The 14,582-nt window shown below is 58.1% G+C and overlaps 1 protein-coding gene across 1 annotated transcript in view; it reads right to left on the bottom strand.

Moving 5' to 3' along the window:
* NFATC1 (nuclear factor of activated T cells 1) overlaps nt 1-14,582 on the bottom strand; it is a 117,082-nt gene that overhangs the window by 55,817 nt on the left and 46,683 nt on the right. Inside the window, exons 13-15 of the mRNA XM_031658650.1 lie at nt 14,141-14,270; nt 13,839-14,054; nt 4,160-4,215 (exon numbers count right to left, since the gene is read on the bottom strand). Coding sequence (XP_031514510.1) covers nt 4,160-4,215; nt 13,839-14,054; nt 14,141-14,270 — 402 coding nt within the window. The remainder of the gene's footprint in view (nt 1-4,159; nt 4,216-13,838; nt 14,055-14,140; nt 14,271-14,582) is intronic.

Here is a 14,582-nt window from a genome sequence, read left to right as displayed (position 1 = left end):
CCTGACTGGAAGGGCCTGTGTTGATGTGGGCACAGGCCAACCCACTTCATCTCTCTAAATAGACAAATTATATGACAAAAATACTATCTCCGTGGGAGCTGCCACTTAAATACACAGAGAAGGAAGCGATAAAGCAGCAACACGGAAGAGCAGGACGGGAAACTCGTCCGTACCGGAAAAAACACAGGCTCCACAGCACCAGCACCCACGCAACCTGCTTTAAAACTCCACTGTTGAGATGAGGCTCACACACTTACTTATAGAAAGTACAAAAACCGTAGACACAGCACATCCCATTTTGTTTACACACAGGCAGCACGGTGGCTCACACCTGTCATCCCAGCACTTTGGGAGGCCCAGGCGGGAGGACTGCTTGAGCCCAGGAGTTCAGGACCAGCCCGGGCAACACTGCGAGGCCCCATCTCTACAAAAATTTAAAAATTAGCTGAGCAGGATAGGGCACACCTGTGTTCCCAGCTACTGGTGAGGCTGAGGCATAAGAATTGCTTCAGCACGGGAGGTCGAGGCTGCAGTGAGCTGTGATCAAGTCACTGTACTCCAGCTTAGATGACAGAGCAAGACCCTGTCTCAAGAAAAAAAAAAATACACACACACACACAGAAACACGTATGTACACAATATAATGTATGTAATGTGTGTATGTGTGTGTGTCTGCATGAACATCTATACACAAAGCAGCAAATGGAGCAGGACGCATGCCCAATGCCAGCAGTGGTTATGTCTAAGTTGATGAGACTACACTAGGTTTTATTTCCTTTTTTATATTGTCCAAATGTCCACGATGAGTATGAAGTTCCTTTATGATGAGAAAAAATATATATTAAAGCAAACTCCATTTAACAGATTAAAAATGAAACAGGAGGCCAGGTGTGGTGGCTCACGCCTGTAATCCCAGCACTTTAGGAGGCCGAGGCAGGTGGATCACTTGAGGTCAGGAGTTCAAGATCAGCCTGGACAACATGGTGAAACCCTGTCTCTACTGAAAAAAATACAAAAACATTAGCCAGGCATGGTGGCTGGCGCCTGTAGTCCTAGCTACTTGGGAGACCGAGGCACGAGAATCACTGGAACCCGGGAGGCAGAGGCTGCAATGAGCCGAGATGGAACCATCGCACTCCAATCTAGGTGACAGAGCGAGACTGTCTCAAAAAAAAAAAAAAAAAAAAAAACCCCAGTAAACATGAAGTACATAATTTTTCACATGTGCTCTTAAATTTCTTTTAAAACATACAACTGTTAAGCTTTCTTCGAAATATGCTGGTGTCAAAAGTAAAACAGAAAATCACAGAGAATGTGCATGTCGGCTTGGCTGGGATTGTTTTCAATGCGGAAAGGCTCACAGCTCCTCCAGACTGCTCTCCCTGCCTAGGGGGACAGGGCAGGCCGGCTCCAGCGTCCTGTGTCCCACATCCTGTGTCCCGCATCCCGCGTGCATGTGCGGGGCTGGCGAAGCCTGTGGAGACCCTGACAGAGCCAGGGCCAGGGAGGGTGGGCAGCATGAGGCCAGGCACCAGGCTACGAAGCCCACAGGCAGAGGGACGGAGAGCCAGGAGGTCAGTGTACCCAGCACAGACGCAGAGCAGAGCAAGGGCAGCCCAGTGGGAGGAATGAACCAGACACCTGGTGGGCGGGGAGGCCCGGCGACGACCCCGTGAGCAGAGGCTGCCAGCCCCCTGGGCAGCTGCAAACCCCCGGCCAGCGGGGAGCCACAGACCTTCTGGGCACAGGAAATGGCTGTGGGCAGGAGAGGCCGGTATGGACACGGCAACGGGCTGCGGTAAGGAGGCCAGTACGGACACGGGAATGGGCTGTGGGGAGGAGAGGCTGGTACAGCAGCTCAGGCTGCTTCTGCCTGTGGCCGGCCATTCCCAGGACGCTTCTGAGCACCCCGACCCACTGGCTGCGGGGTAGGCCGAGACTCCTTCCTCTGAACGCCGGCCTGCCCTGGGGCCTCCAGCTTTCCTCGAGGGGCTTCTCAGGTGAAGGCAAGAAAAGCGACAGCATTGAACCAGAGCCCTAAGCTTCAGGGGAGGCCTGAGCACCACTGAAGCTGCAGGTGAGCTCACTTCCCCCAGGGCCAGAGGAACCTTTTCCATCTGACAACCACTTGGAAAGGGTTCTGGGAAGGGGATGGGCCCTCGGGGGAAGGGCGCTGAAGTCGAAGGGTGGAAGACGCGGCTTTCTGACAGAGCTGCCTCTCGGGACAGGGAGTGAAGGTGCCAGCACCGCTCTCCATGGAGGCCACCGACCCACCAACAGGAGATGACCTCAAGACCCCTCCCCGGTGTCCTGTCCACCTGCCTCCAGCTGCCCGAGATCGGCTCTTCCCTGAGGTTTCTTTTTTTTTTTTTTTTTTTGAGACGGAGTCTCGCTCTGTCGCCCGGGCTGGAGTGCAGTGGCCGGATCTCAGCTCACTGCAAGCTCCGCCTCCCGGGTTCACGCCATTCTCCTGCCTCAGCCTCCCCAGTAGCTGGGACTACAGGCGCCGCCACCACACCCGGCTAGTTTTTTTTGTATTTTTTAGTAGAGACAGGGTTTCACCGTGTTAGCCAGGATGATCTTGATCTCCTGACCTCGTGATCCGCCCGTCTCGGCCTCCCAAAGTGCTGGGATTACAGGCGTGAGCCACCGCGCCCGGCCTTCCCTGAGGTTTCTGAACGGATCAGCTTCCACCTGCACACACTGAGTGGATGCACAAGACTTCCCCGACCCCTAGGGACACACATTGCTGAGCTTGGAAGCACGTTCATGTCTTCAAAACCCCCTTGTGAGCCACGTGGTATCTTATGTTGGCCTAAAGATTTCTACTGCTTTTATACGACTAAATAGAACACTCAAAGAATCCAGTGTAGGGATCAATCCAACTGTATCAAGAACAAGTAAACATCAGGTCAGGCACAGTGGCTCACGCCTGTAATCCCAGCACTTTGTGAGGCCGAGGCAGGTGGATCACCTGAGGTTGGGAGTTCGAGACCTGCCTGACCAACATGGAGAAACCCCGTTTCTACTAAAAATACAAAATTAGCCAGGTGTGGTGGTGCACGCCTGTAATCCCAGCTACTCGGGAGGCTGAGGCAGGAGAATCGCTTGAACCCGGGAGGTGGAGGTTGCAGTGAGCCGAGATCGCGCCACTGCACTCCAGCCTGGGCAACAAGAGCGAAACTCCGTTTCACAAAACAAAAACAAACAATGAAACATCAATGGTCTACGTGTGCCAATTACAAGACAGCATCAGAGAGGATCCAAGACACCACCAAGAAGACGCTGCCTCCAAGAAACCACTTTAAACATGAACACTTGGCTTATGAGAGACACACGCAGCAACCAGCACGTCATGGGAGATGTGGGAGCAGCGACAACCGTCCAGACAAAAGGTCACCTCCATGACTAGCCAATCTGAGGACGGTCACTATCCTCAGGCACCCACCACATGCACATGGTGCCAGGGAAGCTGTGGCAGGTGACTAGGGGTGGCGGAAATGGCCCGGTGACAGCAGAAGTGTGACCCGGCCATGCGTCTGCCACAGCCCCATACACGTGCACCACCCGCTAACAGGCTGTGGCCAGTCGCGAGTCCGGGAGCCACGCCCAGGCTTTTGTGCCTGAGTCACCATCACAAGAGAGATTGGTGCGATCGGCGGCCTCAGAGGATGGGGTGAGGAGTCCCCATGGGGATGCCGCAGAGCCCTGCCCTCAGTGCTCTGGGTCTGGGCAGGTGCTGGCCACGCCCCGGGAACTCAGCACAGCACCGACTCCCAGGGGCCTACTCTGTGCCAGGTGACGGTGACAGCAAGGGGACAGCAAAGGGCGGGAGGGTCCGTGTGAGATGACCTTCCCTGGGCTGTCTCAGCACCAGGATGTGGGAGGCAGCCCTTGGCCTGCCCAGCACCGTCCCCAGCCGCCAGGCCTCTGACCTGACCCTGACAGGTTGGGTGCAGTACATGGTGCTTCGGCAAGTACTTGGCGATTCTGTTTGTTACTGGTTCTGTTACTCTATGCATTATTTTTATTTGTTTCATTTTAACAAACAGGAACCTCACCTTCCTGAGGCCCTGGGGACCCACAGTGGCTCCAGCAGACCCCAGCCTCCCAAGCCCTGGGGACCCGCAGTGGCTCCAGCTGCGCCAAAGGCACTCACCGGCTTGCATAGGTCACGATCGGTTTTCGCTTCCATCTCCCAGACGTGGTGGCCATCTGGAAGAAAGGAGCAGGAAACGTCTGTGACTTTGTGTGGCGGGGAGCCCCCTCCCCGAAGCCCCCATGTGATCCAGACCCAGGGCCCTGAGCCCGGAGAGAGACCCCGGGAGACCCACGTAGGCCCATCCCAGGGCTTTTGTTGAGGGCAGCGCCTCAGGACCCATGTGCCCAGGCGGGGCCCCAAGCTCAACGCCAGAGTTCCCCTGGGAGCCTGGGGAAGCTGAGGACACGTGGCTCAGGGCTTGTTCTGACCCCAGCCCTGGGTGGGGAGGACTACAGGGCAGGGGCATCCTCAGGAATCTGTCCTGGCCCTGCATCTGCTGGCCTCTCACAGCCTCAGGACAGGTCACGGGAGGGTTTCTATGCCCCCGTCCTCTCCAGGGAGAGCAGGTGTGAGGGGGAGCAGGTACCCCATCATCAGAGCGCGTGCAGGGCATCTGTGCGTGGACCTGGGGCCCGGCTCTGCAGTCCCTGGCCCAGCCTCCAGGGATGCAGGAGGTGTGAGAGTGGCGACAGGGGGGCCGAGGGCTCCACGCCAGGGTGCGATGCCTGCTCGTGCTGGGGTCTACGCTGGTGGAAGAGGGCCTGGCCGCTGGCCCTGCCTCTGTGCAAAGGAACCACTGGGTAAATGCGAAGAGCCTTCCTCTGACAACTTCTTGCCCGTCAGGAGACAGAAATGCAAAACACAGGTATTTTTAGCCTTTCCCCAGTGGCCATTTGCATGTTTTTAAAAAATGAAAAGGCTCCCAGAGGTGCAGTGAAAGGACGCGTTGTTCTCTCTGCTCCACGCCCGGCAGAGTGGGGACTCCAGGCGCACACGGACAGAGTGGGGACTCCAGGCGCACACGGACAAAGGCGGCCGCACCACAGCCTGGCCCCTCAGATGGGCTGAGTTTGGGGCAATTATCTCAGACTAACAGATGTCAACCTCCCACAGTCTCTTCCTCTCTTTTATCTTCTCCAAAATAAAGTCCGCTCCCAAAATGAACAGTTACAGGTATACACACTTAAGTTTATCCTTATGCTCTCTCTCCAAAGAAGAAAACGTGTCTGTTACAAACCCTCAATTACTGACAAATCAGACAAAATCTCCTTTTTCTCTGTTACAGTGCCGGGCTGCTGTCTGCGTGGAGGGTGGAGAGAGGAAATGTGAGTCACACAGGACCCCAGAGCCGCCCAGCCGAGCCCCGGCCACGCCAGCCCGGGACGCCCGAGGTCCCCACGCAAATCACCCACCAGATGAGCCCACTCGACAGAGCCTGGCATCCATCTCTCCTCTGGGAAAAAAATAACAGGGAACTAAAACATACACTCAGTTGCGCTTGAAGGCATCTGAGTTTCACGAAGCAGCAAGGAGCTGGGAAGAAAGAGGCGTTTTCACCCCAGCACAGGTGCTGGTGACGGCAGATTCCCAGAAGCCCCCAGCCCAGATGCACCCGGCGGCTCAGAAGCCCCTCCACCCCCACTTCATAACAATCGAAATCACTCTGTGTGTAGCTAAGTCTTCGGGCTGTTTGGCACCTTTTAAAAACGACTTTTGGAGTTTTCTTATGACAAAGCCCATCTTTGGGGTGAAGCCCCGTCTGCACCCCACAAAAGACTGTGGTCCTCTGAAGCTCCGGGGCACCACAGGCTATGGTTTGCTCTCTGCCCAGCCCAGAAGCTCAGAGTCACAGCTTCAGCTTCCCCAGGAATTTCCCTGAGGCTGTGGAGGCCTTTGGCGCCAGGAAGGGGAGGGAGGTTGATGATGCTGAGCAGGAGGGACACTGAGGCGCACAGGGCCAGGACGCTGCGTTTAATGACACCCCAAGGAGACGCCATTTTTGCAGCCGAGGCAACACAGCCTGTTCCTCTCTTTATGTCCCGAGAAGGGAGAGGGACTCCAGCCGTCTCCCCATGGCCTCCTTCAGGCGGCTGCCCCACAGCAGTGAGTCCATGAAAAGCAAATGGAATGACGGCATGAAGGTGTCTTTTTCCTCCAGTGCCTCATGGGCCTGTGGGGAACCAGCCTTGCTGGAGCAGCCCCAAGGGGAGCCACGTCTGCGTGGCCAGCCAGGCCCAGCTCAGCACCTGCCACGGAGCAGCCTCCGCCACACACCTGGGAGCACCCGCCCAGCAATCCCTGCGCAGGTGGGAGTAGATATGCTTAGACTTCCCCTGAAAGTGTGGGGAACCGACAAACATCCCTGCTGTCCTCAAAGACCCTGGCTGAGCCAGCGCCTGTGGCCTTCCCCCTCGGAGGCAGGGCCTCTCCCCGTGGTCTCCGATGTCTGTGGCTGTTTCACCGTCGACCAGGGTGAGGGTGAGGGCAGGCTTTCTGTTTCTGCTCAAGGCTCATAAAGTAACTCTTTCCAAGGCAATATATATTCACGGCCAGAAATGTCTCTAGCAATTGCTTCCAGAACAAGACAAAGCACTGAGGCTGCCGAAAGATGCAAATAACCTCGCATCTCAGGAAAGGAGACGCAGGGCCGCGTCCTGCTGGCGAGAGCATTGCCATGGAGGCTCCCGGCTCTGTGGAGGCCCAGGCGGGCAGGGCCGGCCCCCGCGCTGTTCAAAACCCAGCCCCTGGCAGGAAGGAAGGCAGCCGGTCCTGAAAGGGCCTTTGTGTTCAGCCTTATCAGAGCTCCGAGTCCTCAGTAGGAAACTGCTTGAGTGCAGGAGTAAAAATATTCCAGATCATTAGGGAATTCCCTGCAGTCTGAGTCATTGGGAGGCTTCCCTGCCACACCCGCGAGGTTTCCACACAGGCAGGCCTGCGGGCCCAAGAGCCTCCCAGACCCGCCAGGACCCGCCGTCTGGAGCCGGGCCACCCCCACGCTGGCGCTGACGCTGAGCCACTGTTTCCACAGAGAAAGCCACAAGGGCCACCGGTGGAAGCAGCGTCCCTGGGTCCCACGGCGCCCTCGAGTCCTGCACCCCATGGCGTCCTCCTGCCCCGCTCCCCGTGGCGTCCTCGTGCCGTGTGCCCTGCGGCGTCCTCACGCCCAGAAGCAAGCGTCCCCAGGGCATCTGTCATCCATTCGGGGCTCTCCCTCAGGAGTCTGTCCCAGCCTGGCTCCCAGAGGAGATTCTGGAGAGCAAACAGCCACGCGGCCGCACTGCACATCGGCCTGCAGGGCCTCACACGGAGCCACCCTGTGACCCACAGCCCTTTCACGCCGAGGCATGTGCTCAGGCGACAGGCAGGCGTCCACACGGGACTCACGCGCTGAGGTTCACAGCGGCTTTTCCACGATCATCTCCACAGGGTGGACGTGGCCCAGCACCATCGGCAGATGGGTGTGGCAGCCACATGGTGGGCTTCCCTCAGCCACAGAAAGACCCACGTCCCGATCCGCACCAACGAGGGGACCCGAGGACCCCACGCCCTGGCCCGCGCCAACGAGGGAACACGGAGGATGCCGCCCTCCATGGAAGCTGCCAGGCACCGCAGCCAGCAGGTTGGGGTTCCCCAGCAGGGAGCAGCCAGACCAGGCAAGGCCAAGCGAGGGGGCTCTGGGGTGGTAGGGGCTGGGGGTGGGGAAGGGAGAGCAGGGGTGGCCGCTCACGAGCAAAGGTTTCTTTCTGGGGACAAGAAAATGTTCTGAAATTGGTGGTGGCTGCGTAATTCTGTGAAGCTACCAAAACCCGCTGAATTACACACTTTGGGTGAATTAAATGGTGTATAGATCACATCTCAATAAAGCTGATAAAGAAATTAGGCAACATGATCACGGGTGATATTGTCACGTGTGATCCCAAAAGGCCCGAGGAGGAAGAGGAGGGAGAGCAGCCAGAAGCCTGGCCCCCCCTCCTGTAGTGGGAACTGACACGATGCGTGGCCTCCCCACACCAGCAGGGCCCAGGCAGGGGGCATCTGAGAGTCCCCCTAACGCTATTCAGAATGCGGCTTGACGAGAACCGTGGGTCGTCACTCAATTCGAGGGGTCCTGGGCCATCTCAGGCCACTGAGCTGTCCTCAGGGCATGAAGAAGAGACGGGCAGATGTCTCCTCCCAGGGTGCTGCCCTCGGTGCCTTCCCTGTGTGGTCTCTGGGAGCACACAGAGAAGCCCAGGGGTCAGCCCGGCCACCTGCCCTCCTCCCAAAGATGCTGTGTGGTGATGAAGCGGCCCCAGCTCTGCTCTTGGAGCCAGCAGTGGCAGTGACGTCTGTCCACACTCACAGGCACCCAGCAGGGTCACCTCTTCCCTGAAAACACAAATCTGGAAGATCTGCATTTGGCCTTTAAACTGTTGGACCAGACACCTCTGAAGATTTTGTCATTATGATGCTGCCTCCGGGGCTGGCATCCAACATCTTCAGGAGGCAATGGCTGAGCTGCTCTGTACGGGGACTGCCCACGCCGCAGACGCTGGAGCTGGGGACTCCTTGCTCATCCAGCCCCGTCAGAGGACATGCCATGGAGATAGATGCCATGGAGGCGGCCATCCCCCGGGTCCATCTCCCTCAGCCTACACCCCGCACAACTAAAACAGACAGGCCACAGACCTGCCTGGACTCCACCTCCCACCTCGGCCTGCTCCTCTGCCCCAGGCCAAGACCTTCCACGACGGACAGAGGAGGGACAGCAAGGCCTAAAGGGGTAGTGCCACTAGGTCTGCCGTATGGGGGCCCTGGCCCTCACCTCCTCCCCGCCTGCAAGAAAGAACCAGACCCCAGGAAACCGAGGAGCAGGGGTGGCTGAAGGGGGGGGGGGCAGGCAGGGTGGCCAGCGGACACTGATGCCCCTCTGGGGAAATCGGGGCCTGCAGGGGCCTCAAGGCTTCCGCGACACCCCGGGGTAGGTGAACCACCCCCTGGCCTTGAAGGGACCTGAGGGTGAGCCCGGAGGGAGTGGCTTCAGGCCTGGGGACTCCCCTGACCCGGCTCCCTGGGCAGACAGGAGGGTCCTTGCCTGGCGCTTCCTGCACCTGGATGACATGGCCTCTGCCTGGGGACGTGCACCCCCCACTCGCCGTGGTGAACGTGTGTGTCCTGGCGTAGGACCAGCAGCTGCCAAGGCCACGGTGGTTCTGTGACAGCTCTGTGTCCTTGCAAGTGTCCTGCCAGCTGCCAGCTGAGCTTGGTGGCTGCTGGGTGGAGCCTCTGAAAACAATGGCCAGGTGCCTGTCAGAGCTTGTGGAAGACCCGGGAACCATGCTGGTCATGGTCCCAAGGCAGGGCAGCCTCGGAAAGGCCCGGACCTTTGGTCCCTTTATTTAAAAAATAACAACATACATTTGGCCCACATTTGGAGTCCTGACCCTCCCAGTGAGGTGGGAGGCAGAACCTCCGCCTGCCGCTGTATGGAGAAATCTGGAAACCCGGCCTGTGTCTCCTGCAGTATGGCCAGCGCCTGCCCACAGGCCTGTCTTCTCCATGTGGTAACGTCCAGGGCCAGAGAATGGGGCGGCCGTGAGGTGGGGGCGAGCTGGGGTCCCACCATGTTGGGTTTGGGGGTTTGGGGCGAACCTGGCTGTCTGGGGTTTCTCAGGGGAGGGCTCTAGATGTGCTGGGCTGGGGCCTCTGGGAGGGGCCTGGGCAGCTGTGGGACTCTGGCTACTCGCTCCTACCACGCAGGCCCCCCGGACTCCCACATTTCTGTGTGTCTCCCTGTGAACCTGGGCAGGGCCCCCGGTGTGGTGGCTGGCATAGCACTGGGTTCAGGCCTGGGCCTCGGAGCTCTGGCACAACCTGTCTCTGCTTCCCAGGGGCCCCAGGCTGCCTCCGCAGAGGGGACCCGGGAGGCCATGTGGAGGGGCCCGGTGCCTGGAAGTGCGGCGGTCAGGCCCCAGCCTGACCTGCCGGTCACGGCCACGGAAGCGACCCGCGGGCATAGCCCGCACGGCCCAGCGTGCAGGCCCGCCCGCTCTTGCGTCGCCAGCAAACAGAGCGGGTGTTTTAACCCCTGGCGTTGTAGCGTGGCTTCTGCACCCGGTTGTGACACCAAAACAGGCTTCACTGATGTTTTGGCGAGCACCCAGAGAACAGGCGTGTGACTCCAGAAAGGAGGTTGTTAAGCCGACATTAAGGGCGGCTCATGTTTGACGCATCCAAATCTCAGAAACTTGCGCCTTCTGTCTCATCTCAGCCAAGCTCCAGACACAGCCTGAACTCACGTTTCACTTGAAGCGTTTTCCCGGTGATTTCATTTATGTTTCATTCGTGTCCCCTCCGGCCCGGCGTTCAGCACGCAGAGTGCCTTACCTCTGCGTCCCGGAGAAGAGAAGTGTTGATCTTTAGCAGGGAGGGGGAGGGAGGGGGAGGGTGCGGGGTGGGAGAGGGAGGCAGGGGTGTGGGTGGGAGAGGGGAGGGAGGAGGGGGTGCGGATCGGCAAAAATCAATCAAATCATCGTGCAGAATCAATCAAAATCAATCGGCAAAATCAATCCGGCGCTGCGTCAATCCGGCGCATCAGAAATCAAAATCAATCGAAATCAATCAAACATCAATCAATAAAAATCAATCAAAAGAATCTGGAGTCGAGAAAAAGGAAGAGTCACGAGGTCGGAAGAAGAGGAAGAAAAGGAAAAGTCACCTTCGAGAAAGGAAGGAGTCTACCTTCGAGAATCTGGAGTCGAGAAGAATCTGAAAGGCCGGAAAGATCACCAGGTCGAGGAAGAAATTTCCTGGAGTCGAAAGGGAAAGGTCACCGTCGAGAAGGAAGAGGTATCGTTCCGCTGAACAGCAAAATGCTCGTAATGCGAGAACTGAAGTGACTTTCCGGCCGAGCAACACGGACGGGCAATTGCTGGAGCTAAAGTCAGCCATCGTTCAAGGCGCAAACTAAGTCCCCAGAGAAAGGCTGATTCTGCCCCGGCGCAGCCTGAGACCTGGGAGGAAGCTCCGTGGGAGTACAGGTTGAGACCCGAACACCCACCGCACTCCCGCCTGCTGGAGCTGGAGCATCGGAGGAGACCCAGCATAGCTATGGCCGAGCCAGCGCGTGCCATGAGTTCCCCACAGCGCAGCCCTGCTGCAGGGATTCCCTTCCTCAGGAGGGCCCAACACCAGCTTCTCCCAGCCTTCCAGGGCCGAGCAGCCGCTCCATCCAACACTTCTCAAAGTTCAGAGGTGCTGTGAACCCACGGCAGCTGAAGGGGGCCTGGCCGAGACACAGAGGCTGAGCTTAGCCTGGACAAAGAGCTTCCTATGTACTCCAGAGAAGGACAGGGCGGAGCCGACCCCGGCCTGTGTCCAACATTCGCAACAGCTACAACCGTCCGCACCCTCAGAACGAGGACAGCCGACAGACACAGCGGCCCTTCCTGGAGAAGCCACTTCATCTGCCCGACTGACGGATCCTCGACATGAACCTCCCGAGCTCACGTCCGGCCCTGGTTCCATCCGCGAGAGCAGTCGAAAACAGAACTTTAAAAAGACCAGACGATCCCATCAGAAGACGAGAGGGCAACTGTGTTTTTAATTTATATTCAGTTTAGTGGTTTCTCCAAAAACAACTAGGAACTCGTCGCCAGGATGAGGATGTGGGGCCTTTTGCGGCTCCAACCTCTCACCGCACGTTAGCTCGTGTCGTAAGTGACGGCTCCCGCCTGAGAAGCCCAAAGTAGAGAAAGAAAATTATGTGGATGTTTGTTCTCCGCTTTTGAAAACATGTGATATGCTTGTGTGTGTATGAATATGCAAATTATCTTATTTAACTATAAAGAATAAAATCACAAACGTGGTCTGGCTTCATCCCTGCAGTATTCACAGCTTCACGTGCTCTTGAGCGCAGCACCTATTCATTTATGGTTCGCCTGCTGTATACCAGACACCGGCTGATGCTGGGAGAGGGTCAGAGACCCGCCCTGACCTCATGGGACAAGAGAAGGACATGGGCAGACAAACTGGCATTGCCTAGAAGTGTGGCCGCGGCAGCCGAGCTTAAGGGCAGAACAGGCAGCACCTCTGGCCTGCTGACCGCACAGCTCACAGCGATGACAAAGGCAGGAGGGGCTGCCCGTGGGGGTGGCCGCATGAGACCAGGGCTGGTCCCGCATCCCCTTGGCTTCTGGCCCTCGGAGGCCAGTGGCTGCCCTTCCCCATGGCACTGTGGCACCGATTCGGCTAGTGCAATAACTCGGCTAGGGCAGGAGCTGGGGCACCTCTGCTGACTGCGTTCAGGGGGCGGGGGGCTCTGCCAAGGTGCCCAGGCCTCTCTGCACAGAAGAAACCACAAGGAGGCTGCTTAGGCCTGGGCTTTGAGAAGCAGAACCTGGGAGCCATGGTTCTGGCCAGTCTTGGCCCAAGCGCCTCCCTACACTGGGGGCAAAGTGTTTCTCTGCCAACGCATGGACACACACTGAAAGCTCTGAAGGGCAAATTATTTCAAAATTAGCCTCCTCCTGAGAAGGCACGGGGGATGCAAATGCCTTCCTGGTCACTGCCTTAGTTGGTTTTCTCTATAATTTAAAACGTGTTTTCCAATTATGCCCTGATTCTACAGAAAGCCACGTTAGACGTGAATGACCTCTAAAGCCTATTTTGATTGAAGCACTTAAGTTTCCGGCAAACTGTACAAATCAAGACCCCATTATCAAGGCTGAATGCCTCCGCGGTTTCCAGGGATCAGAGTAAGTGCAAAAAAATTCCAATTGGTAAATGTTAAAAAGAAAAAAAAAATCACAAAACAGGTCTTGTAGGGGTGTGCCCCTCACCTGGCCCACCCTGGGCAGAGGCCCAGCAAGGCACCAGGAAGCCCCAAAACCAGAGAGCTCATGGCAGGCTTTGTGGAGAGCCAGGCCAACTCTGCCTGAACCCCCTCGAGGGCTGGGCTAGGGTCCCTGCACCCAGCCACACTGGTGCTCACTCTCCCTGCAACGCCAGTCTCCCGTCAGTGCAGCCCACACTGTTCACAGGCTCTTCTCGGAGCCAGCCAGGCCCTGCTCTGGGATGAGAGTGCTGGGGCCCAGCATCTGCAGAGAACTAAGCTGGGCCGGGAGCCACTTTGTGAGCCCTATCCCTGCAGGACAGCGTCTCCTGTGGGCAGCACAGAACCACAGGCGTGACGGCCCCAGAAGGAACATCATTCAGAAGATGCCCCCGCAGCTGTTCCGAGGTCAGCCCCAGAGCTTCCAGGCTGGGCCAGCACAACACCTAGAGGCAGGGGTGACCCGGGCCCTCGGGGCACAAGGGCCTCACACACACCATGGCTGTAGCATTAAAGACCGCCCCAGCCCCCGCCATCTGGGGCACCCACACCACCCCTGCCTCCGACCCCAGGAATGCTGGCAGGAGGGGAAGGCCCCAGAGGGGAGTTCCCTCCTGCCCTGCTGCTAACTGACCCCCAAAGCGTCCACTTCCTGCAGACGGAGGACCCCAGCAAAGCCAGCAAACGCCTTCGCCCTCCTCCGCACGTCCCCAGCCCGCGGGCTCCCTCAGTGTCAGCGGCGATGTGTGTGTGGCAGCCCCGGCAATCAGCATCTACCTCCTCCCTTCAGCAGCACAGCTGTCAGCTCACACAAGAACTCACAGCCAGATGCAGCCACGGGCCACGCAGAGCCTCTGCTCTGTGCCACACCCCGTAAGCCCTGTCCCGGTGACCATGCACAGATGGGTCCTGCTCCACCGACCGGGAGCGGTTCCCACCAGCGCTGAAGCCCAGGCCGCAGATGACCCCTGGTGAAGAGCATACCTGGCGCTTTCTCCACGAAAATGACCTTGGAGTCCTGCAGGAAGTTGTGGCCGGACAGGACCATCTTCTTTCCGCCCATGACCGGGTAGCTATCCGTGCTCTGCTTCTCCACCAGAGGCAGCTCCTGGGCCGAGCGCTGGGCTGCATCAGGGGGAGAGGGGCGGTGAGGGCCTGTCCTGGGTGGGCAGCCCAGGGCACACGTGTGGCACCCAGCAGGTCATGCGTGAGCCCACCCACCCAGGGCAAGCACCGCCACGGCCTATTTTTAAGGTCAAGAGAATGAACAAGCAGAGACACCTGACCGCCTTGGTGGGCACCCGAGCACCAGGCTGGCGTGCGGTCCTGGCTGTGGGCGTCTCCCGGCCAGGCTTGCTGCCCCACATCATGGTGGGGAGTGAACACAACGCCAGCAACCGGAACTGACTGCAGCGGCTGGAAGGAACACAAGTTTGTTAGAAAACCACCTGGCTGCCCTGTCACAGGGAAACTTGGATTATAGCTCTCCAGGCAAACCCAGGGATTCAGAATGAGCTCCCAGGTGCACACATTCCCCCAACACTTGAAAAGCCAACGTGGAGAGAAAGCGTTCCCTTTGTTTTTGACTTAGAGGCTTTGAGTCACTTATTAAAATGCCTGACGTGGCCCCTGCCGCCATCTCCTACATGCTGTCCCTCCCCGTGTGGGGCTCCTCCCCACTCCTGCAGCCCCAGGACCTCTGCACCCACCCCCGGGGCTCCACCTGGA

The sequence above is a fragment of the Papio anubis genome, chromosome 19, assembly GCF_008728515.1.
Source record: "Papio anubis isolate 15944 chromosome 19, Panubis1.0, whole genome shotgun sequence".
Lineage (NCBI taxonomy): Eukaryota > Metazoa > Chordata > Mammalia > Primates > Cercopithecidae > Papio > Papio anubis.
This window is presented reverse-complemented; position numbering and strand designations above follow the sequence as displayed.